General features: G+C 53.3%; 1 protein-coding gene across 7 annotated transcripts in view; it reads right to left on the bottom strand.

The window, feature by feature from the left end:
• DYSF (dysferlin) overlaps nt 1–24,761 on the bottom strand; it is a 304,292-nt gene that overhangs the window by 125,707 nt on the left and 153,824 nt on the right. For all 7 annotated transcript variants that reach the window (XM_075128161.1, XM_075128162.1, XM_075128163.1 and 4 more), the window contains 5 exons: nt 23,494–23,608; nt 22,605–22,710; nt 21,181–21,323; nt 16,230–16,403; nt 83–176 (listed from right to left, as the gene is read on the bottom strand). In XM_075128161.1, the coding sequence (XP_074984262.1) occupies nt 83–176; nt 16,230–16,403; nt 21,181–21,323; nt 22,605–22,710; nt 23,494–23,608 (632 nt within the window). The remainder of the gene's footprint in view (nt 1–82; nt 177–16,229; nt 16,404–21,180; nt 21,324–22,604; nt 22,711–23,493; nt 23,609–24,761) is intronic.

A 24,761-nucleotide genomic window follows, 5' to 3' on the forward strand; every position in this document is an offset into this window, starting at 1 on the left:
CCCAGGCACCTTCTGGGCTTCACTGGATCTCAGGTGGTGCCTGGGCCTTGGGAATTTCACCCCTACATCCTAGATGACTTACAGTCAAATATGCAGGAGATGGTGGGTCTGTTTACGCCGAAGCTCAAGGTCGAAACCGATTTTCCATCATCGCTCTTGTCGTCTGTCACGCCCCCCTGAAGGAGAAATAGACGTAACATGAGTCCCGCAGAGCCCAGCTTTTGAATAACCCTCTTTTGGACGCAGGGCCATCCCAAGGGGGGTGCAGGGCCTGGGACATAGGCACTGAGTTTCTAATCTGCCAGGGGGTGGGGGGGGCTCCCCACTGGCTCAGCCCAGGCCCCACCCCCACTCCACCACTTCCCCCAAGGCCCCACCCCTACCCTGCTTCTTCCCACGCGGACTCTGCCCCGCCCCTTCCCGCTCTCGCCCCTCCCTGCCTCTTACCTCCCCCCGCAGTTCCACCCCCTTCCCTGAGCATGCTTGGCCCTCGCTCCTCTCCGCTCCCCAGCACCTCCTGACACCACGAAACATCTGATCCACGGCAGGCGGTAGGCGCTGAGAGGGAAGCAGAGGTGCTGATCGGTGGGGCCCGCTGGCGGGCAGAAGGTGCTGGAAGAGGGGGAGGTTTTGGTGGGGGGCTCCTCCTCGTCCCCCCTTCGCCCACCTGCCGCTAGCCGCTCACCTCCCCATTCGCCTCCTCACCTGCCTGCCTCCCCGCCTACCTCCTCACAACTTTATAGAAATGCGAGGCCCCCCAGAGCGCAGGGCAGTCTCCCCAATTCGCCACACCCAAGGGATGGCTCCAGTTGGACGTGACGGTCCGTGACATAAAACAAGGACAGCCGCTGCCCAGAAGACCTTACAGTCTAAATGGGCCATGTGCTGAGAAATGAGCAGTCTAGCCTAGATCCCATCTATCTCAGGTACCGCCCCTCCTTAAGGCAGTATCTTAGTGCTTCATTATTTTTAAGGTATTTAACCTCTCCATGAGGTAAGGCAGTGCTCTTAATCTCATTTTACTGTCACACAGAGAAGCTAAGCAACTTGCACCGAGAAAGACTGAGGAGAAACAAGGACTTAAACCCAGGTCTCCCAACTGCTGGGCTACTGCTCTATGCACCAGACCATCTAATAGAGCAATTGACATAGGACTTGATTAATGAAGAACTAAAGGAAGGTAATATAATTCATGCTAATCAACACGGCTGTATGGAAAACAGATCCTGTCAAACTAACTTGCTATGTTTTTCTGATGAAATTACAAAGTTTGGTTGATAACGGTAACAGCATTGACACAATAGACTTAGACTCAAAATGAATTGTAAACGGGGAATCATCATCAAGGAGGTGTGTTTCTAATGGGGTCCCCCAGGGATTCGTTCTTGTCCCTACACCATTTAACATGTTTAGCAATGATCTAGAAGAGAACATGAAATCATCACTGATAGAGTTTGCAGAGGACACAAAAATTGGGGAAGTGGTAAATAGTGGGAAGGACATGTTAGTGATACAGAGTGATCTGATCACTTGGTAAGCTGGGTGCAAGGAAACAATATTTGTTTTAATATAGCTAAGTATAAATATAGACATCTAAGAAGTAGGGTTGCCAATTTTCTAATTGCACAAAACCAAACACCCTTACCCTATCCCGCCCCGACTCACTCCATCCCCCCTCCCCTCCATCGCTTGCTGTCCCCCATCCTCACTCACTTTCACTGGGCTGCGGCAGGGGTTGGTGTGCAGGAAGGGGTAAAGGCTCTGGCTGGGGGTGCAGGCTCTGCGGTGGGGCCAGAAATGAGGAGTTCAGAGTGCAGGGGGGGGGTCCGGACTGGGGCAGTGGGTTGGGATGCAGGAGGAGGTGCAGGCTCCAGGAGTGAGTTTGGATGTGGGAGGGGTCTCAGGGCTGGGGCAGGGGGTTGGGGTGTGGGAGGAGGTGCAGGCTCTGGGAGGGGGTTCAGGGCTGGGGCAGGGGGTTGAGGTGCAGGCTCTGGGAGGGAGTTAGGGTATGTGAGGGGGTTACAACCTGGGGCTGAGGGTTGGGGTGCAGGAGTAGGTTTGGGGGGCGGGCTCCAGACGGGTGGTGCTGACCAAAGTCTGTCTGCTTATTTGACTCTACCCAGAACCTTCTTTACTCTAGAAATCAGGCTGGAATCTCTCTCACCCAAATAAGTTTTCTCATCAGGTTTCTGGTGCTTTGTGGCTTAGATTGGGGTTGGTGAACCAAGAGAATAGCATTTCTCCAAGGATTTCTGCTTCCCGCCTCATCGGAGACAATGAAACATGAAGATGTATGAAAATGAGAAAATATAATGAACAGAATTGAGTCAAACCTCCAAACAACCTTGTTGTTGGTTCAAATCTCACCCAAACCAGCTGACCCAAAGTTAACATTTGTAACCAGCTGGTGACCTACCTACGGCTTCGTTGCTATAATTTAGGGTAGCACTGCTTAGGGGCCTCACCTCAGGTCAGGACCTCACTCTGCTAGACACTACATAGGCGCATAGTAAGAAAGTGTCATTGCCCCAACAGCTTACAACCTAAATAGACCAGAGGTAGGAAGGAAAATGACTTGCTCAGGGTCCCAGAGCAAGCCAGCATCAGAGCCAGGAACAGATCCCAGGTCTATTGAGATGCAATCCAACACCTTAGCCCCTGGACCATGCTGCCTCTCTGACTTCCTGCATGTCACTATCCTGCACACTGAGATCATGTCGAACTTGACAGCTAAAGCAGGGATAGAACCCAGATTCTCTTATTTCTGGAGCACCGGCCCCAACTCTTGAGCAAACAGAAAATCGCAGATGGCAGTATAAGGCCTCTGACACACAGATGAGCAGTTCTGACCCCATCCATCAGAGCCCGGTGCATCACAATGTTATTGTACAACCCAGAAAAAAAGCAATGCACGTAAGCGGCCCTTCAGTCGCATTGTTCTGTTTGAAAGATCTCACAGCACGGGTAGTTAAAGTGTTGCACTAAGTCCCCTTGTGAGTAAAATTAATGGAGTATGAATTTTGTTAATGGTGATACAGATGGTGTCAAATGCAGTGAAATACTCCACTCGCTGCTTGAAAGGATCCTTGCCTAACCTGGGCCAATGCTTTTTCCTCTTCTTGTTTTTGCATGCGCGCACCAGCCCTTTATCACCTCCTAATTGCCATATGTGACTTGAAATATTTAGTTGCAGGAAAAGGTGCATAAAGATAACTTCCTGGCTAGCATCAATCGGATCCTTAAATATTTCCAATTATCAAATGTTTGGGAAAGACGGGAGGGAGATATTTGAAAATAGGGCTGAGATGGATTTTCCAGAGCCATGGGCCGCCCGGGCCCAAAAATGCGTCAAAGAACTTAGGTGGTCTGCAGAGCCCTTTCTTCTTTCCCAAAAGCTCCAGGGCAGGAATAGTCATTACCAGGGCATTGTCTTCAGATCAAGCGCTGGGGTTTGCGGTGCAACTTATTTACAATAATTAAGTCATGCAGAGTTTTTAAAAGCTTACCTCCTTTTCTTTCCCTTTTACCCCCCACCCCCATCTCTCTCAACCCCTCCTCCCCAGCCTCCCAGCTAGGTTTCCTTAGCGTGGAGAAAAACGCAAAGCCCCAGCCTGTGTCTAAGGAATTTGCTGGGAGCTGAATAGTTCCACAGCTATTTTTATGACCTTTTCACCAAACATGCAGGATGGCCTGGCACGTGTCCTGCTGTTCGAAAGCTAGACGCTGCAAAAGTTCCCAATCCACACAGCGCTGTTGCGCGGCCACGCCGGGGAACAGAATCTGCCCCCGGCCCTACTCTGTTCCAGGGACGTAGCAGACAAGGTCTGCACCAGGGCAGGGGGGACTGGGGAGCCCACGCAGGAGGGGCAAGCTCTGTGCAAATGGCAAAAGAGGTCCCCTGTATCCCAACACAGGGAGGAGGGTTTGGTGTGGCTCAGAGAAGGGACACATCCATGGGCCTGATCCAATGGCAAGACACCCTTGAGAATGAATGTGCTTGCTTAGAAAGAGCGGTGTGGTAACTTAACTGTGGGTAACTAGGTTATTATTACCCTCTGAGGAAGGACGACAAACCCGAGCAGCTGAGGCAGTCTGTGTTGCTGGGAAATTCGTAGTGTAGGCAGGGAACTGTGCAGCCTGAAAAAACCCTGGTTAGGAGGGAGAAAGACACGTGTCTCCACCCAGGAAAGGTGATGGCTGAGGAACCAGAAGCCTGAAAATGGATCCCCTGGCTGGACGACAGAGGGGGAATACAGGTGCTGCTGCTCTGAACCATGACACACCAAACTTGTAATCTAATCAAAAAAAGGTATCAAGGTCGTTTGACAGGATCTATTTTATATAAACCCATGTTGATTGGCATTAATTATATTACCCTCCTTTAATTCGTTATTAATCATGCCCATTATGAGCCACTCCATTATCTGGTCTGAGACAGGCCTATAACTACCCGGGTCACTCTGTTTACCCTCTTTAAATATTGGCACAACATTAACTTTCTTCCAGTCTTCTGGAACTTCCCTCGTGCTCCAAGACTTATTGAAAATCAGCATTAACAGTCCAGTGAGTACCTCCGCCAGCTCTTTTAAAACTCTTGGGAACAAATTAAACAGATCTGCGGATTTTAAAATGTCTAACATTAGTAGCTGCTGTTTAACACCCTCCAAGAGATACTAGTGGAATGGAAAGTGTGTTATCATATGATATGACAACATCATAACAGAAACACTGGAGAATACACTGTAGTTCTGTATGGAACAATACTATACTGGCCCGAGGCGGGGAACAGCATTGGGTAGGACCCACCAGGCCTTTTCCATCACTAAATTCAAGGGCCTGACCCTCCAGCTTTATTGCAGGTCACACTCCTGTCAACCCTGAAGCCCCATTGCTTCAGACCTGTATAACTCGATTGGAGAGTGGTTCAGAAGAATGCCCTGTAGGGAACAATCCTGCATTGGCTAGGGAGAGAAGGACTGGAATTAGCCCGTTGGCCTTTTCCATCTCTGAATTCCCGGACCCTTGCTGGAGCTTGCAATGGGAGCTGGTTCAGGGCGGTTAGCGGGAAATGATCCTGTATCAGCAGCTATCAGTTGCCCAGTAAAGTGCTGCTGAAAGCGTGTCATCCTCTCTGAATTTCCTTTAAGGCTTAGGAGTGGACGATGCACAGAAAAACAGGTAAAGAGGCAAACGGTCCCCAGTCCCCCGACTGTCCATCATCCCCGCAGACAACAACAAGCCCAAGTGAACGGCATGTATCATTACTCGTATAACACACTGGTGAGTCGGCCAAGATGGCCAATTGAGGGCCTTGGCCACTCCGGGCAAGTGTTCTCTTAGCAGAAGAAGCTTATGGGGCAGCTGCCCTCTTTCCCACCCCACCAGAGATTGAAGCAGGCACCTCCCCGTGTCACAGCTGGAGGTACTGGATTAATGAGTAATATATGGGCCAGGAGGTCTCATAAGGGATTGTCCCAGCGAGCAGAATGGCCCAAAGGAGGGAAAGTTTTGCCTCTTAAGGAAACAGCTGGCTCTGCCTGCGCTGTGCGAATGTATTTGTCTAAGGCCTTGGCAGAACGTCCTGTTCCTGAGGTGGTTGAGGGGACCTCGTCCCAAGACACGGGTGGCTGTAGGGAGGGCTCCTGAGAACTGCTGGGAAAGCAGGCCAGGCCCCCCAGAAAAGAGCCCCTTGTGGAGTGGAAAGCAGAGGGGCGAGTCCATCGGCGGGAAGATGGATCAGTGCTTGCGAGAGTGGGAGGCAGCATCGGAGGCAGCCGTGTGACAGGCCCAACGGGAGCCCTCCATCTGTCAGCCAACTGGCGGCAGGCGAGTGCCAGGGCAGCCAGAAGCCAGCACCACGTGATGAAATAGTCCCTACAGCGGGTGCATGCGGCCCGGCTCTGGCCAACAGCACCCTGTGTGTGGCCGGAGCCGCTAGCCCCAGCACGAGTCTGAGCGGGCGCAGAGGCAGAGTGGCCTGCCACCTCTCGTTAATGGCCATCGGAAGTGGTTTGGATGGGCGTGTAGGTGTGAAATCGGAGGCTGTGCATAGAAACGTGTGTGTGTGTTACACAGAGAGAGAGAGGATCCAAGGAAAGCACATTAGTGAGGATACAATCTGGCTCTCCCTACCTTCTAGCGTAATGAGGCATGTTTCCCTCCTCAGCAGGAGGCGGAGGGAGATGGAGTTGCCGTGGCTACTCCCAGGCTCAGCAACGGCTGCCTGGCCTTTCACAGGCCTCAGGCTCTCGAGCCATGGCCCGGTGGCCAGCAGTGGCCAGGGCACCGCTGCCAGGTCAGCCATGGAGCTGCTTTCATCCCGAAGGCAGAGCAGCTGCCGTCTACAAGCAGAGGCACTTCCTGCAGGCAGTCACCCAGTGTGGGTCTGGATTAGGCTACCTGGGGCAAAGGCCCTGGGCGCTATTCCGTGCCCTGCGTGGCAGCTTCTTGCCTTTCACCGCGGGGTCGTTCTGCAGAGTAAATTAACCGGGCACCAAGGCTGGAGCAGGAGGCAAAACACAAGCTGCACAGTGACCTGGAGAGAGCAGAGCGGTGTGGGCTCTGTCTTACTGCGCATGCCTCCTGTGCCCATCATCCGTCTGTCTAGTGTACTAACGTGGTTTCACCAACAAGCGAGCCGCACCCCAAGCAGACAGTGCAGGCCCAGGGGGCTGTGTGGGGAGAAGCACAGTAGCATTAAAATCCTGAGACTGGTCTCTTTTGGTTTCTATCAATCACTGCCAATTTCTGTTATGCAGATGCCACTTTCCTCCTGCTGATGCCCCCTCTTCCACCCTGAGATCTGCCTGGAACTCATGGGTTTGGCAGGCTATGGGGACCACACACACTCCCCAAACCTGCCCCACCCACTGAAAGAATAAGCTAGAAACTCCCAAGGATGAAACCAGCTGGGCCCCCCTTCCCGCCTTTGCTCACTGCCTCCTGACTTCAGTGGCGAACTTGTCTGATCGGAATATCAGGATTAGGATCACTGCCCACAGCTGAGAGCCATGTACAGGGCCAGTCCCGTTCCCAGTGAGCTCAAATGCACAGATCCCATTAACTCCCAGGCTCTATATGAACTGAGAACTCAGCATAATTTCCAGTTGGCCGGGTAACCTATGGACACAGATCTCTAGAAGCAGACTGGAGAAGTAGGAAGGAGCTAACCAGCCCGGCTGATTGACCCTCTACCATCACACACAGGGGTTGCTCCCTTGACACATCCTGCCTGGCTCCGTGCTAAGAACCTGGTCCACTAACCGCGCCATTGCCTGTTCACACCATTAGTGTCTGGATCGAAGGGGAATTCTTTTTTTCCTTTTCTCCCAGAGATGGAACTGCCATGAAACAGCAGGAAACGGCATGGCTGGTTTGTCAAAGCAGCCTTGAAACATGCATTCGCTGGCAAACATGTAGGGAAGGCAGCTTGTTCACAGTTGTTCCCTGAGCTCTTTTGCACACAGTACAATTAATGGCCTTTCTGAAAGCAGGATTCTCAGCCCTGGAGACCTCTTGCTGGTGCGTTTTCCTCACTGTCCCGGCCAGCATGGCTCTACCATATGCCCTGCCATGGGAAGGCAGCTCGTGCGTCTCGGAGGCCCATTCAAAGCATGTGCTTTTGGCAAAGTCAGCCAGTTATTACCAGCTGCAGCTGAGGGGTTTTGGAGGCAGAAGCTGCTAGGAAATGGAGTGAGGTCACCTGGTAGCTACTTGTGGCTTTGGGTCACCACAAAGCAGGCAGGGATTAAAACCAGTGACCTGGAGGTGAACATCTCCAGGACCAAGGACCAGGTTGCTCCTGATCCTCCAACATGCTGAGCATGGCCAGTGTGGTGCCATGAGGCTGAGGAATTCAGCACCCACCATTGTGTTGGAATTTCCCACAGGAGCCTAAGGGAGACAGCTGCCAGCTCCGATCGAATTCCAACACCAATTGGGAACCAATCTCTCTTAGTCCCCTTTGCGGTCCCAGCCCTGGTGTTTAATGTGGTTTCAATGATGATGCAGATGATTATACAGTTCACCAAGGCAGACGTGGTGGTAACGGGCCAAAGTGACGCACAAATCAGCTAGAGCAGTGAAGACTGTGGCCCAGAAACCCCAAAGTAGCATACACACATTCTTGTATCAAAGACAAATTCCTTCTGGTCATGTTTGGTATGATCTTCCTGTTGGAAAACAACCCTTGTAAATAGTTCAGTAAATCCGTGCCGGGTGCTGGCTTGTTTCGTTCCCCTTTGCACTTCAGTGCTCACTGGGCTTCAGTTTCCCTGCAACAACATGACGCTCCATAATTTGACCATCTCGGGGAAGCTACACCACAACCACAGCAGGGCACAGAAGCATGGCGTAAAGAACCCAGCAGGTAGCGGGAATTTGATGGAACAGGCAGAAGGGCCTTCGAGAGGCACTATAGTCAAGTGCCTTCCCAGCTCCATCACTGGCAGGCAGCCAGGGTAAACCCAAAGTTAGCAGATGCATCTCCACTGCTGGCCCAGCAGCTATAGCCTATTGGCTCCAATGGGCTTTGGACCATCCTAACACTTGGCAGTGCCCTGTAGAGGAGCCAAGTTCAGTTCCCCGTTCTGGCTTCCTCCTCCTGTTATATTTTTGCCTTTCGTTTTACAACAGGGACCCCTCTGACCAGGTGAAGAAACCACAGAAATCAGAGCTGGAAAAGATCTACAAGGTCATCCAGCCCTGCGCATTGTGGATGCTTTCCACGGTGCATTTACTAATGTTCTGTCCAGGGTGGTTTAAAAAATGAAGCTTCCAAAATTTCTCTTGGGGAGACTGTTCCAAAGCCTACAACATCTCGCCGCCTTCAGAGTCTTCCTAATATTCCACCTAAGCTTTCCTTTTCTTCCTTTAAATTTACCCCATTACTCTTATTTATTCTCTGCTGTATTATGCTAAATCCCTCTTTCTACTCGCGGTCTTTCCCCTTCAAACATATGCAGACTTGTTTCCTCAGTTTGGCACAGAAAAGCTACAGTAGGAATTCTGTCTGGTTGATTTTGGTCCAGTTGATCCTCCTGGAGTAGGGCTGTCTACATTTGGCTTTTTGATGTAGGAGGCAAATACTACAACACCACTTCATGGTGATGACACTGATGCCTCCTGGCATGACATCATCCGTATTCCTCCCCAGAGATAGCTGCATTTGAGAGGCAGGGGAATGAACCCTAAAGCACCCAGGGGCTCTGAGCTTTCTGGATGGAAGACACTATATAAATATAAGGTATTATTGTGGCACAGAGCATCCTGGAAAACACATAAGTCATGCAGGAATGAGACCCAGTTAGTGAGGAGTGCTGGAAAAGGCATGAATCTGCAAAACCATAAAGTATGGCAAGATCATTTATAAAGCAATCTGCAAAAAAACCCAAGTAACCACAGAAAATGTGGCCACTAACCCCAAACTATGAGGGCATAAAGGCAAACCAGAATGACCTACTGCAGATGGGAATTCAGAGAGCTGAGCCCAAAGACTTTGAGAGTTTGCTTTGAGCTATTAGGCCTGTCTCTGAGCCAGACCCATAGCTGGGGTATAATTCACCTGCTGGGCTCTTCACAGCATTCGCAGAATAGTTCAGATCCGACAGTGTGACCGTGCCCACTCTTCTCAAGGGGGTCCCAGCCAAATACACACAACCCAGCCGCACAAGGAGCTGGTGCTTCCCCGCTGCAAACAGGAACTCTGGAGGAATGAGATTGCCTCTAGATCATGACGGAGTCTAGGAGGCAACCCTGGAATGGCTTACATAGAGACGTGATGTTTGTCCATCACTTGGAGCCCAAGTCAAGACTGGATGTCTTTCTAAGAGATGTGCTGTAGCTCAGCCAGAAGGTAGGTGCTTGATGCAGGAATCACGGGGCATGGGTCCCTGTTCTAACTTTGGGCACCTTGGTCTCCGGAAGCCCAACTTTGAGGCCTGATTTGAAGACTTTCCCACCACCCACCATCCCAGCCGCAGTCAGGGGGAGCTGAGGGCGCGCACCGGCTTTGAGACTCAGACCTTACGTGCCTCCAGCTGGGCCTGCTTGACCCAAGCTGAGCAGCGGTGGCGGGGCAGGGGGGTTGCGTCTACGACACAGTACCGTCACCCCAGAGCAGCCCTCTCTGTTGATGCCCACACCCCCAGCACAGTAGCCGGCATTTAGGCAGACCCATTTTATTTACAGGCTAATGAATCTGAAACCAGGACCTTCGTGCGGCTGGTAAAGCCCTCATAAAACTTCAGCACTCAGGCAGGGAGGGCTGCTGGGGGTTGAAATGAGACGGAAAGAAACGCAGCTAGATGTTTAAGCCCTGCCGCCCGCTGGGGAAAGGGGAAACAGCAGAAGGTTGATTGGGGAGCAGCAAGGTGCAGTTACAACACCATGTGAACCCCCTGCCCGCAAACTCAGTGACAATGGTGAGCATACTCACGCTCCAACTGCACACTGACATTGGCACACCCCCCCCATGCAGTCACAACAGCTGCGCCCACACGCACCCCAAACGCACAATTACCATGGCTTCGCACATCCCCCCCCACACCGTTACAATGGCAGTGCGTACACACACACACACGCACACACACACTCCATGGCACAGTTACAATGGCAGTACACACACACACACACACACACTCCACGGCACAGTTACAATGGCAGTGCACACATATACACACGCCCAGTCATAATGGCAGTGCACACACACACTTCAACCGCAGCACACGTAGGACTGAAGACTCAGTTACATTGGCGCGCATGCACAAACACATCCAACACACAATTACAACGGCAGCACAGACACACACACACATACACCCCAACGCACAGCACCGCGGCAGCACACGCACACACAGACACACTGCAGCACAGTTATATTGGGGCACGCACACACACACTCCCCACGGCACAGTTACAATGGCAGTGCACACACACACACACACGCACACACACTCCACGGCACAGTTACAATGGCAGTGCGTGCACACACACACACACGCACACACACACTCCAAGGCACAGTTACAATGGCAGTGCACACACACGCACACACGCACACACACACTCCAAGGCACAGTTACAATGGCAGTGCGCACACACACACACACGCACACACACACTCCACAGCACAGTTACAATGGCAGTGCGCACACACACACACACACACTCCACGGCACAGTTACAATGGCAGTGCACACACACACACGCACACACACACACTCCACGGCACAGTTACAATGGCAGTGCACACACACACACACACGCACACACACACACACTCCACAGCACAGTTACAATGGCAGTGCACACACACACACACACACACTCCACGGCACAGTTACAATGGCAGTGCACACACACACACACACACGCACACACACACTCCACGGCACAGTTACAATGGCAGTGCATACACACACACACGCACACCACGGCACAGTTACAATGGCAGTGCGTACACACACACACACACACACACTCCAAGGCACAGTTACAATGGCAGTACACACACACACACACACACACACTCCACGGCACAGTTACAATGGCAGTGCGTACACACACACACACACACACACTCCAAGGCACAGTTACAATGGCAGTACACACACACACACACACACACACTCCACGGCACAGTTACAATGGCAGTGCGTACACACACACACACACACACACTCCAAGGCACAGTTACAATGGCAGTACACACACACACACACACACACACTCCACGGCACAGTTACAATGGCAGTGCGTACACACACACACACACACACACACACACTCCAAGGCACAGTTACAATGGCAGTACACACACACACACACACTCCACGGCACAGTTACAATGGCAGTGCGTACACACACACACACACACGCACACACACACACACACTCCACGGCACAGTTACAATGGCAGTGCACACACACACACGCACACACACACACTCCACGGCACAGTTACAATGGCAGTGCGCACACACACACACACACACGCACACACACTCCACGGCACAGTTACAATGGCAGTGCGCACACACACACACACACACACTCCACGGCACAGTTACAATGGCAGTGCGCACGCACACACACACACATGCACACACAAACACACACACACTCCATGGCACAGTTACAATGGCAGTGCGCACACACACACACACACACGCACACACACACAGAGGACCCTCTTTTGCCATGCTGCTTACAGTGAACTGAGCTGACCTAGAGACATGCTACCCACTGTTGCTCTCCTTCGCCTCCCTGTCTATCTGTGGATTGCGAGGCTCTACGAGGCAAGGGCTTCCCCTGCCCAGATGTTTAGCAAGCACCCAGAACCAGGGCCGGCTCCAGGCACCGGCTTTGCAAGCGGGTGCTTGGGGCGGCATTCAGAATGGGGCGGCCGTCCCTGTCCCGCAGCGGCCATTCGGCTGCAGCTCCACCGCTGATGCAGCGGCGGCAATTCGGCGGCAACTGCTTGGGGCAGCAAAATTGGTAGAGCCGCCTCTGCCCAGAACATCAAAGACGGGGCTGTAAAATCCATCAATAATAAAATGCACTGAAACTAGTTCTGTTTTCTTGCTTTAATTTTAATCCACAGCTATCCAGGGAGATCACTGCTGTCTCTTTGCTGTACCACACATTTTTCAGTGCAACAATGGGGCTAGAACTGCTGCCTCAAAAGTTCAGGATCCTGCCAATGACGCTAAAGGAGAATCTCTATCAAACTGCAAGCAGTATAGAGCCTATGACACAAAATTGAGCAGCTCCGATTCTATCCAGAAAAGGGCAGTGATGCACACTTCCACAATAGTAAAGGCAGGGAGAATACAGCCTACAAGAAGGGGATTCTCCCAGCTCGTGTAGGCCCTATGTGGAGGGTCCCTTAGGGAGGCAGGAGAACTGGATTCTAGCCACCAATCTGCCATTAACTCAGTGCGTGATTTAGGAGAAAAGTATCAGAGGGGTAGCCATGTTAGTCTGTATCCACAAAAACAATGAGGAGTCTGGTGACACCTTAAAGACTAACAGATTTATTTGGGCATAAGCTTTTGTGGGTAAAAACCCCACTTCTTCAGATGCATGGAGTGAAAATTACAGGTGCAGGCATAAATATACTGACACATGAAGAGAAGGGAGAACCAGTGTTAACAAGGCCAATTCAGTCAGGATGGATGTGGTCCACTCCCAATAACTGATGAGGAGGTGTTAATACCAAGAGAGGGGAAATTGCTATACCCTCCTGGCGCCACAAATCTGCTGCTTCCCTGTTATCGGAACGGGGACAGACTACCAAGAACTTGGCCAGGAGGGGTCACTCCTTCACAAGGACTTGACAAATGCAGAGTTGGGTGTGGCCAAATCGTGGGGGATGGAGCAAGACTGGTGAGCTAACAAATCGAGACCACCCCATGTGAGACTCTCAGTTCTGGATGGGAAAATTTGGAAATCACAAAATCTTTCCGGACAGAGAACCTGTTTCCCAACCCGCCCTACTATGGTCTTCAAAGTGAGCACAAAAATGGGGCATTCTTCCCCCGCCACCAAACCTAAACTGGATCCAAATTCTGCAGCTTGGGTCGATCTCTAAGGAAACCCTCCTGAACACAACAAAGGAATGTCCATATCTGTATCCCCATTGCGCTGAAGGGGACACTGAGGCACAGAGAGGGAAAAGGAGCTGACCAAGGTCACAAAGCAATTTAATGGCAGACCATCATGCTTTACTGCCCCTGTGCGTGTGTGACACCACTGCCCTCTACGGCAGTGTTTTTCAAACTGTGGGTCGCGACCCACTACTGGGTTACGGCATGTAAGGCACTGGGTCGCACTGCTGACCGGGACGTTAAAAGTCCCGTCGGCGGTGCTGCCCAGCGAAGGCAGGCTAGTACCTACCTTTTCCGACACCGCGCTGTGCCCCAGAAGCAGCCCGCAGTGGGCCCGGCTTCTAGGCAGGGCGGGGACAGGGCTCCATGCGCTGTCCCCACCCCGAGCACCAGGTCCACACTCCCATTGACCAGCAACCGGCCAATGGGAATTGTGGGGGGTGCCTACGGGCGAGAGTTGTGCAGAGCCGCTAGTGCGCCTCTGCCTAGGAGCCAGACCTGCTGCTGGCCACTTCCGGGGCGCAGCGTGGTCCGTAGTGCTCCCTGGCTGTGCTGCTGACTGGGAGCCACCGGAGGTAAGTCCGAGCCCCAATCCCCTGCCCCAGCCCTGAGCCCCCCCAAACCTGGAACCCCTTCCTGCACCCCAAACCCCTCATCCCCAGCCCAGAGCCCTGACCCACCCGCCCCCCAACTCCCTGCCCAAGCCCTGAGTCCCCCCAAACCCTGAGCCCCTCCCACACCCCAAACCCCTCATCCCCAGCGCAGAGCCCTGACCTCCTCTCGCACCCCAACCCTCTGCCCCAGCCCTGAGCCCCTCCCACACCTCAAACCCCTCGTCCCCTGCTCCACTGGGTCACGGGCATCAACAATTTTCTTCAGCTGGGTCCCCAGGAAAAAAGTTTGAAAACCAGTGCTATAAGTGGAGAAACCAAGACTCAGAGGGATTAAGTGAGTGGCCCCAAGTCAGAGAGCATGAGCAGCAGCACTAGGAATAGAACCCAGGAGTCCTAACTCCTGAGCCTGCATGCAGAGCGTGCATCTCTTCAGGGCATGCAACAGTTAAGATTACTCTCTGGAAAAACCTGGAGAGCTCGCAGGGTCGATGTGAACATAAAAAACCTGACATGATTAAATTCCATGTAGTAAGTTGTTTAGAACTTACCACCGAGTTCAACTGTCAGACAAAAGGAAGGACAAAATGTAGCATGAAGAAGAAAAATCCAAAGGGGAAAAAAACAACCCTATAATAGGGGCTTTGTACTGCAGTGGTTGTTTCCCATTTAGCTATTGAAAAAGCCAACCGATTATGAAATCCAAGATATAAAGAAAGCCAGCATATTAGTTAAACAAATAATAGAAGGGCCCAGAGAGCAGATAACAAGGCTGTTTGCAAGCCTGAGCTCCGAGGTGGGACTCACAGCTATTCAAAATGGACTGGGCCACCTGTGCCGGCTCCTCTGATGGAGATGTGTCTCTGAGCCTAGGGGGATGGGTCTGATATTACAGTGGTTTATTGAATTTCTCCTTCTGTATGGGCCTGTGTTGCATTAGAGACTGGGCCCACACCACCACCCCTGCCCAACTCTGGGGAAGTTCAGGTTTGAATCCAAGTATCCTGGCTGAACCCTGTATCAATAATAAAGGGCTGAGATGCACCCTGAGGTCTAAGTACCAAGGCAGGTTGGAGGCGCAGTTTATGATTCTGGAGAATATCTGGGTTTCCTTGTTGCCTTTGGCGAGATTCTACAGTAGATTCAACTAGCTGAGAGGGATTCCTGCCCTGGACGATGGCCAGATTCACTGCCCATGCAGCTGGGACTTGAACCTTACAGTCCTTAAGCAGCAGCTCTGCTGGGATAGCCTCTCCCAAGCCATGGTGATAAGAGCTGTACTGCCTTCATCCCAGCTGGAGAGCCCTCTTCAGCTCCCTTTCTCACTATCCCGTACAGGTGCATTGAGCAAGTCCGCTGAGCAGTCCCCCTCTGCCTGGCAGCCAGACTCACCAGGCTAAATCCAGCCCTGCCTGGTGTAACTCCACAGAGAGACAAGGATGACTCTGACCCACCTGTGTGTTCATCGTGCATGTTGCAGCAGCAAAGGCCTGAATCGGGAAGCACATGTTCCCACGACACCAGGAGGAGCCAAAAGGAGAGTGGCACCTTGGTTGAGCCAACTGGAGTTGGGTTGGTACAGACAGAGCTAACCCCACACCCTGCAGCTGCCTTTAATCTAGCAGCCAAAGGCAGACCAAGATCCAGTGGCTGAGAAGTGGAAATATTCTTACTGGAAATAAGGAACAGGGTGGGTGATTAACCACTGGAACCGCTGCCAAGGGCCAGGGTTCTCCATCACTTGGAGTCATCACATCAAAACTGGATGTTCTTCTGAAAGATCTGCTCTAGCTCAGCCAGGCGTTATTGGCTTGCTTTAGGAATCACTGAGCAAAATTATCTGGCCTGTGGTTTGCGGGAGGTCAGACCGGATGACCCTAATGGTCCCATCCGGCCTCACAATCTATCAAATAATTTGGATCTGGATCTGAATTTCCTGGCTCAAGCCCGTTTCTACCCACCGCCTTCCAAAACCCCAGGACTTGGCAATAAAACCTGCCCTGGTACCTACCAAAGCGCCCTCCAGGGCAAAGACAGCGGCCGCTCCAGTGCGCTCCAGCGGCTCCATGCGGCGCCTCCAGCGACGGCGGCGGAAGGTGTCCGTCTTGCGGTAGTTGAGGTGGAACTTCCAGCCAAAGAGAGAGGCGTATTCCCAGCCCTCACCTTCCAACTCCTCCTGCTTGTGCTGCATGGGGGCAGAGAGCAGGGGAATCACAGCGCTGCAAGGAAGGACCATCTGCAGGGGGACAGATCCGCTCCCCAGCCCCCTTCTGGTTAACGCTGATGCCAAGAGCTGGATTGACCTCTGGAGAGTGGTGCCAAGTATCCACAGAGCAGGCCCAGGACACGCAGCCACAGGGCAAGCTTCCCCCATACTGCCACTGAGCTGCCCCATCCCCCCAGACCCATTCATCACTGGTAGTTAGAACGGGTACCCCACTGGTCCAGTTGCTGGTGGTTCTTTGGCATCAATCAAGAACCATGCTGAGAGCCCCAAATTAACCTGACGGCACTGCAGAGCCATCCAGGGTACAGCCTTTCATTCACTACCATCTCCTTTGCACCCCAAATAGGGATAATTTACTCACTACTGATGTGCAGCCACCTGTGGGGTGAAACAAGACCCCTGTTTACTTAGGCCCAGATCTTCAGAGGTATTTAGGAGCCTAACTCCCATTGATTTAAATGGCAGTTAAGTGCCTAAATACCTTTGAGGAGCTGGGTCTTGGCCTGTAAACTCTGGATGGCAAGGGCTGTCTCTTCATTGTATGTGTGTACAGCGCCTAGCGCAATGGGTCCCCAGCCCTGGACAGAGGTCTTTAGACCTGGCCCCGCTATAAAGAATAAATACGACCAGTAAGTGTTTAACACCACTTGTAGGCGTAGTGGGGAAGAGATAAAGAAGATCATCTGCACTTGACACTGCAGGGGAACGGAGCTAGGTCGGCAATAATTGACCCCATGCTAATGTTGCCAGGCTGCTAAAGTCAGCTAACACCTTGATTCTTACCACAGACCGGCCAAGCGCTTTGCCTTACACCTCATCTGATGCAGAGCATGAGCTCAGCGATGACTCGAGGGGAAGGACACCGCCTACCGGGTCACCCGCAGCACCCTGTTTTCCTTGGAGGTCTCCCCTCCAAGCTCTGGACTAGCTCAAAGCTGGGGAGCTGCTACAGTTGTAGGCTGAGGCACTTTAGAGACTTTGCCATTGTAAAGGAGAAAAGCATCAGGTCAGTTTCTCTCCTCGCTGCCCTCATCCCCCATGTTTCTCTGCCTGCATCTGATACTTCAGAGCTTAACAGTATGTTTCCTCCCCTGCCCACCTTTGGTTATTCACCAGTGAGCAGGGCGCTTCTGACGGGTTTCCTCGCTGGTAAACCCTGTCGATACTTTCCCCCTGGACCCTCTGCACTGGATTTACACTGAGATGGAAAGCGGGACAGACTTGAGGCTCTCAGTTCGAGGTCACTGTTTCACACGTGGCTGGGGATCTGAAAGTCCTTCCCACATGACAGGCCTGTAAAATGAGTCAGTCCCTTGCCCAGCGAGTCTGAGCTCCTTGGAGAATCGATTGGACCCTGGAGACAAGTCCCCCTCTCTTTGGATCACAGCTAAGGCCTGGGGCAGGGATGGAAGTTCTGCCTGTCTTCTGGATAAGGAGAAGACATCAGCATCCGTTGTGATATTATCACTCGTATTTGTACGGTGGTAGGAGCCAGCTGAGATCAGGCCCCATTGTGCTGGGAGCTGGACAAACATATGGTTATAGACAGTCCCTGCCCCCAGTGAGTTTACAATCTAACCAGACAAAGGCAGGATTCCTATCCCAATTTGCCAGAGGGGGAACAAGGGGTGTAGAGAGCCTAAGTGACTTGCCCAAGGTCCCCCAGGAGGTGTGTGACAGAACTGGGACCTTTCACCAGCACCGAGTTCTCTTCATCAAATAATACTAAAGGGGCAGGCGTGCTGGCTGGCAGAGCTTAGGTGCCCTGGTAAGATTTCAGAGGCTGCCGTGCCATGTCGCTAGCCTATCGCAGCCTCTGGAAAGCCACGGGGGCCCGATCGACCGCTGTGCAGTGGTTTGGTAGTCGGGTCTCCCTGCATTTTCTAGTGAAAGAGCAAAAGAGAAAATCTTGCGGGCATTTGACTGTCGCAAGCCTCCAGGCTGCAGCCATTTCAACGGCATTCCTGGGCCAACGGGGACACCTAGTGGGGAGCAGCGAGACAGCGGGATGCTGGGAATATTTCAGAAATTAGGCAGGGAGGCTGAAACCGAGCCCTGGGCAGAGCTTCCGGCACAAAGCCTGGATCCCCCCGTCCACAGGGTCTGATCTCCGGCCGTGAATGTACGGGCTAAATGGGTTATCGCCCCTCGGGGCTCCAGTGGTGTTTAAGTCCTTGTGCTAGCCTCTCTGCACGGGAGCGGGTCTCACCCTCGCCGAACAGCCTGCTGTGCATATTTCACCACAGCCAGGAAAGCTTGGGCGGGCATGCACGTGAGGTGGGGAGGAGGGGGAACCACGTGTGAGAAGGATTGGGACTTGGTGAAAAGTGCCAGCTCTGGAAACGGGGTCCTCTGCTTCTCCACATCAGCGATGCCCACTGCCCTGCCGACACGCCCTCACTCAACGGGCCTCGGGAGTCAGAGACAAGGTCACCTTCCAAGCCTCAGTCAACCCTTGGCTTCTCTCCTGAGCCTGCTGGCAAAGGTTGCCCTTCCCCACTGGGACCTGAGCCACGCCTCTCAGCCACTCCCAGCCTGCAATGGGTTAAAGCTACAGTCTGAGGGGAAAGGCTCCCTGTGCCATTCGCAGCAGGAACGCCTACAGGAATCCTTGCTGAGGGGCGTTCTGGTTTTTAATTTTGTTTAAAACACAATTCCGTTCCAGCGGACGTCATGGGAAGCAGCAGGCACTCAGTCAAAGCGTCTCAAGCTGTTCATCCAAAAACGGAGGCACATCGACATGGCAGCTATTCATGAAAATCTGATCCTGGACCTCTCTTCTGAAATTGCCCCATCTGTGCAGTGGGGGACAACAACCCTTACTCATCTCACCAGGGCCTGGAATACCTGATCTTGGTCAGCTGCTCGGAGACAATGGGCCAGCTCCTCAGCTGGAGTGAATTGGAGGAGCTCCATCATCTTCAACTGAGCAACACCGACTGACACCAGCTGGGGACCTGCCCCATTGACTCCAATGGAGCTACGGCCGACTGACACCAGCTGGGGACCTGCCCCATTGACTCCAATGGAGCTACGGCCGACTGACACCAGCTGGGGACCTGCCCCGTTGACGCCAATGGAGCTACGGCCGACGGACACCAGCTGGGGTCCTGCCCCGTTGACTCCAATGGAGCTACGGCCGACGGACACCAGCAGGGGACCTGCCCCGTTGACTCCAATGGAGCTACGGCCGACGGACACCAGCAGGGGACCTGCCCCGTTGACTCCAATGGAGCTACGGCCGACGGACACCAGCAGGGGACCTGCCCCGTTGACTCCAATGGAGCTACGGCCGACGGACACCAGCAGGGGACCTGCCCCGTTGACTCCAATGGAGCTACGGCCGACGGACACCAGCAGGGGACCTGCCCCGTTGACTCCAATGGAGCTACGGCCGACGGACACCAGCAGGGGACCTGCCCCGTTGACTCCAATGGAGCTACGGCCGACGGACACCAGCAGGGGACCTGCCCCGTTGACGCCAATGGAGCTACGGCCGACGGACACCAGCTGGGGTCCTGCCCCGTTGACTCCAATGGAGCTACGGCCGACGGACACCAGCTGGGGACCTGCCCCGTTGACTCCAATGGAGCTACGGACGACGGACACCAGCTGGGGTCCTGCCCCGTTGACTCCAATGGAGCTACGGCCGACGGACACCAGCTGGGGTCCTGCCCCGTTGACTCCAATGGAGCTACGGCCGACGGACACCAGCTGGGGTCCTGCCCCGTTGACTCCAATGGAGCTACGGCCGACGGACACCAGCTGGGGTCCTGCCCCGTTGACTCCAATGGAGCTACGGCCGACGGACACCAGCTGGGGTCCTGCCCCGTTGACTCCAATGGAGCTACGGCCGACGGACACCAGCTGGGGACCTGCCCCGTTGACTCCAATGGAGCTACGGCCGACGGACACCAGCTGGGGACCTGCCCCGTTGACTCCAATGGAGCTACGGCCGACGGACACCAGCTGGGGTCCTGCCCCGTTGACTCCAATGGAGCTACGGCCGACGGTCACCAGCTGGGGTCCTGCCCCGTTGACTCCAATGGAGCTACGGCCGACGGACACCAGCTGGGGACCTGACCCGTTGACTCCAATGGAGCTACGGCCGACGGACACCAGCTGGGGACCTGCCCCGTTGACGCCAATGGAGCTACGGCCGACGGACACCAGCAGGGGACCTGCCCCGTTGACGCCAATGGAGCTACGGCCGACAGACACCAGCAGGGGACCTGCCCCGTTGACGCCAATGGAGCTACGGCCGACGGACACCAGCTGGGGACCTGCCCCGTTGACTCCAATGGAGCTACGGCTGACGGACACCAGCTGGGGACCTGCCCCATTGACTTATTAATAAAACAACAGCAATAACCTCACAATTATTCCTGTTGTGTCAGTGTCCCAGGTGCTTCTGAGGCCGAGGGGAAGCCAAGGTCCCTGCCCAGAAAAGCATACCACTGAAGGGACAAATTTTCTCCCCCTACGCAGGTAGAGTCATATGCCACCCCAGAAGTCATACTATGTAGCTCTCAAACAGGGCTTTCCGTCAGATCTCAAAGTGCTTTGGAAAGGAGGTCAGTAGCATCACCCCCATTTTACGACTGTGAATCAGAGACAAAGTGACTTGACCAAGATCACCTGGCAGCCCAATGGCAGAGCTGGGAACAGAGCAACACCAATGGACCCCATTTGGGGATCTGGCCCTAGGTATTGTTCTCCTCTGGGATCGCCATACCTTTTTCACAGCCTCCATCTGCTTAAGGTCCCTCCTGCGGAGCCGCACCCACCGCCGCTGGCGGCTAGTGTGGTACATCTTCTCGGCCGGCACCCAGGCCTTGGGCTTACGGTCTGGCGGGATAGCGATGCCGTACTCCCAGCCTCAGAGTAAAGGAGATACCAGGGTGAATGCGGGGATAGGGCAGCTGCCTTTGCATCTAACCATTAAGTCATTGCAGATGCTTTCAAAATCAATTTCAGTTTGGGTTTTCCTAAATAACAAAACTTGCTTTCCAGAACCTGCCTGCAACATGCTTTTAAAGTGTGTGTCACTTCCCCGCTCCGAGTGGCTGGCCACACAGAGAATAGCAGCCTACTACTGCTGCCAGATGTCAGAGTTACCCCTTTAGCTCAAGTGCCCAAGGCTCCATGCTTTGGACCAGATGACCCTGGGTATGCATGCCCTACTGCTGATTCATGCAGGGGGCTGCTCTGTGGACATTCAACTCTTGGGTGTGACCTTAGAACAAATCCTTCTAGGTCATCCAGATGGTTCCCAGCATTTCTAGTCATTTGTCCAGGCTGGTCTGCAGTCCCTCTTCGTCCATCTGGGATGGCTGAGAGGTTAACATGCTGGTCTTGAACTCCAGTAGGGTGTCCCGTGCTGCCTCCCACTCCAGCAACTCTGGTTGGTTTGGCTGCCAGGTTAAGTAATCTGCTGGTCCCTTCAATAAGTAAGTATGTGATGGGTGCCTACCCCGTCCTATGGGAGCACACTACCCAGCTGACTGCTTCGCACTATCAGGAGGCTCAGATCCAGCCCAGTTGCATCTCGCCCTCCTCCTAGTAACCCCTTGTGTCCCTACACATTCCTTTCCTCCTCGGCACTCACACCTTTCCAAGGCTCAGCAGCCAATGTTCCCCCTTTTAGCTTGGCTCTGTCAAAGCAGGGGCAGTCCCTCTGGGGGACTTTTGTTGCTCTCTCGCCCGTCTGTCGGTATCTTTCTGGTGAGGAATCCTGGCTGTGGCTGCGCTAGGGATCTGCTGGCCTCTTCTACGCTGGCCCTTTCCCCATCGCTGGTCCAGCACGAACAGAGGGGTAAAAACGCTTTCACCCTGCTGGCACGAGCGCTTCCATCCCTGCTAACTTCAGCCGAGCTGTCCTCGTGCTAGACTGACGGGGGAGAGAACTCTCAGCACAGACGCATCCCAGGATCCATCAGCTCCCACTGACGTGAATGGAAGCACTGCAGTGGGGCACCAGAGTAGACCCAGGTAGAAATGGAGGGAATGTTTTTGTAGCTGTAGTGGACAACGGGGGACAGGTAGGCTGGGATGGGGAAGCTGTGTGCAGGGCTCCTCCCTGGAGAGGCAATGGCCACAGTGGGCAGAGTAAAGGGGGATGGGGAGGGAAGCTGAAATATACGTAAGGTTCTGGCATACCTCTCTCATCAACCGCTCGGTTGAGATCTGTGTCCCATTCCACGTCTTCCCATTTCCATCCTGGGGGACACTCGATCTCCTCCTTAGGAAGCACTTTCTCCCCATTCTGGAAGACATGGGGTGCGTTTACTGAGCAATATTCGGCCTATAGCACACCCACAGCCCACACAGACTTCCAAGGTGGCTAGCAACAAAGCCGGCCTTGTATCAGTTCCCCTTTTAGCCTGTGAGCCCTCTGGAGCATAGAGCACCCAGTGCCAGGCTCCATCCTGATGCTTTGTAAATAGTATCTATGGATGGAAATGTTGCAATAGCTCCGTTGTTCGGGTTATGCTGAGACTCCCCGCAGGGACTCACTTGCTGTGCTAGATATGGACCAATGAGACAGGGAGCCCTCCCCAAACTGACAGCACTTGGCCGGATGGTGCAGAATGGATTCCCTGAGAATGCACAAGGGGATCTGCTGATCCGTGGATGAGCTGCAGTCATTTCCCGATAACCCCTCTGTGAAATGGTCAGTGAATCTAAACCTTTTTTTTTTTTGATCCCTCGGTGCAAATACATTCCTGAAGTCTGAAATGTGACAACTGACTCATTTGTAGGGGATTCCACAATCTACGACACGGGCTACCTTTTCAGTTGGTTAATGCGGGCGTGGTTTGATTGACACTATGAATAAATAACCTAACTCTTTTCACCAATAGATCTCAAAACACTCTACAAAGCAAGCCAGGATCATTATCCTCATTTGGCAGATGGGGAAACTGAGGCACAGAGTGGGGAAGTGGCTTGCCCAAGGTCACCCAGCTGGCCAGTCCTAGGACAATCAGGAGGTTTGCCATCTAAAGGAATACAACAGCAGTCTACGGGGGTGGGGGGGAGTTCTTACCACATCTGTGTAGGCCTCAGCCATGTGGATCCACTGGCCTCCAGGAAGCCGGACTTGATTCTCAAACACTTCGTCTACAAAGCTCATGTGACCGGCATCTGTGTCATAAAGTAACCTGCATCCAGGGAGGATGAGAGGGAAAGAAAAGCAACTAAGAGCTCCCCTGCATCATCTCCACAAACACTCGTCCTTTCAGCCAGCTGCTGCCTCCTAGATCCCAACCCGTTACCCACAGAACGGAAAATGCTCACCAATGCCACTGAGCAGATGCCTAGAAAATACAGCTGGATTGTGGACACTCCAGTTATAGGCTCTTCCAAAGCAGATACAAGCCTGAACTGCAGCATCCGCACTGCTGTTTCAGCCGGACATGCTATTCCAGCTGGATTTGCTTCTTGTGTGAACCTGCATTGCACTGCACATTCAACAGCTGCCATGTCCCACCCCAGAGGTGGCTGCATTTCCATGGTGGGTGAAGTAACACCTGCTTATACAGGGCCACTGTCTCCTGGCAGTTCAAGAGCTATGGGAGGCCAGCAATACCATGGATCGTGCCTGGAGGCCCCAGGCAGTGGGAAGGCGGTGCAAATGGATCTCCCAGCCCTGTGCAGTATACAGCTGAGCTCTGCAATGGCACTGTCTGTGAAAGTTGGAGTTCACAGATTCCCAGATTCCAAGGCCAGAAGGGACCACTGTGATCATCCAGTCTGACCTAAAGACATGGGCAAAGTAGGTCAGGATCAAAGGCCACGGCTTATCCCCTTGAGCCCTATCCAGCTGCCGACCAGGGGAATGGACAGGCTGGTGGGTACCAGGACCAGATCTGTGGATATGTGCAGTGAGTGGATCCACTGGCCACCAAGCCAGCATGGGCCGCTCTTGCACTGCAGAAATTCCCTGCAACCTGCTTCCAGGTCCAGCCCCCCAAATCCCTCAGGTAGGCCCCATACCCAAATCTCTTGTACTTAGGCTCTGCACTGGGGACCAGCAGCTTGTTAGCTTGGACGCTCCTTTCAGCGGACCATCTTTTTTGTCTGTATTTGTACAGCACCTAGCGTAAAAGGTGCTTGGTTCACACCTGGGGCTGCTAGATGCTACTGCAATACATATCATCTTAATTTAATAGTTCAGGAAGTGCACTGAATTCTCAACAGCTGTCAGGGGAAGAGCTGAGCCCCAGACCCACATCCCTCTAGGCTGCCGGATGGTTTGCTATCAGGTCGCTACATGTCCTTAGGGTGTTTATGGACCCTTAGATGAAACGTCTT

Source organism: Caretta caretta, chromosome 4 (genome assembly GCF_965140235.1).
Source record: "Caretta caretta isolate rCarCar2 chromosome 4, rCarCar1.hap1, whole genome shotgun sequence".
Classification (NCBI taxonomy): domain Eukaryota; kingdom Metazoa; phylum Chordata; order Testudines; family Cheloniidae; genus Caretta; species Caretta caretta.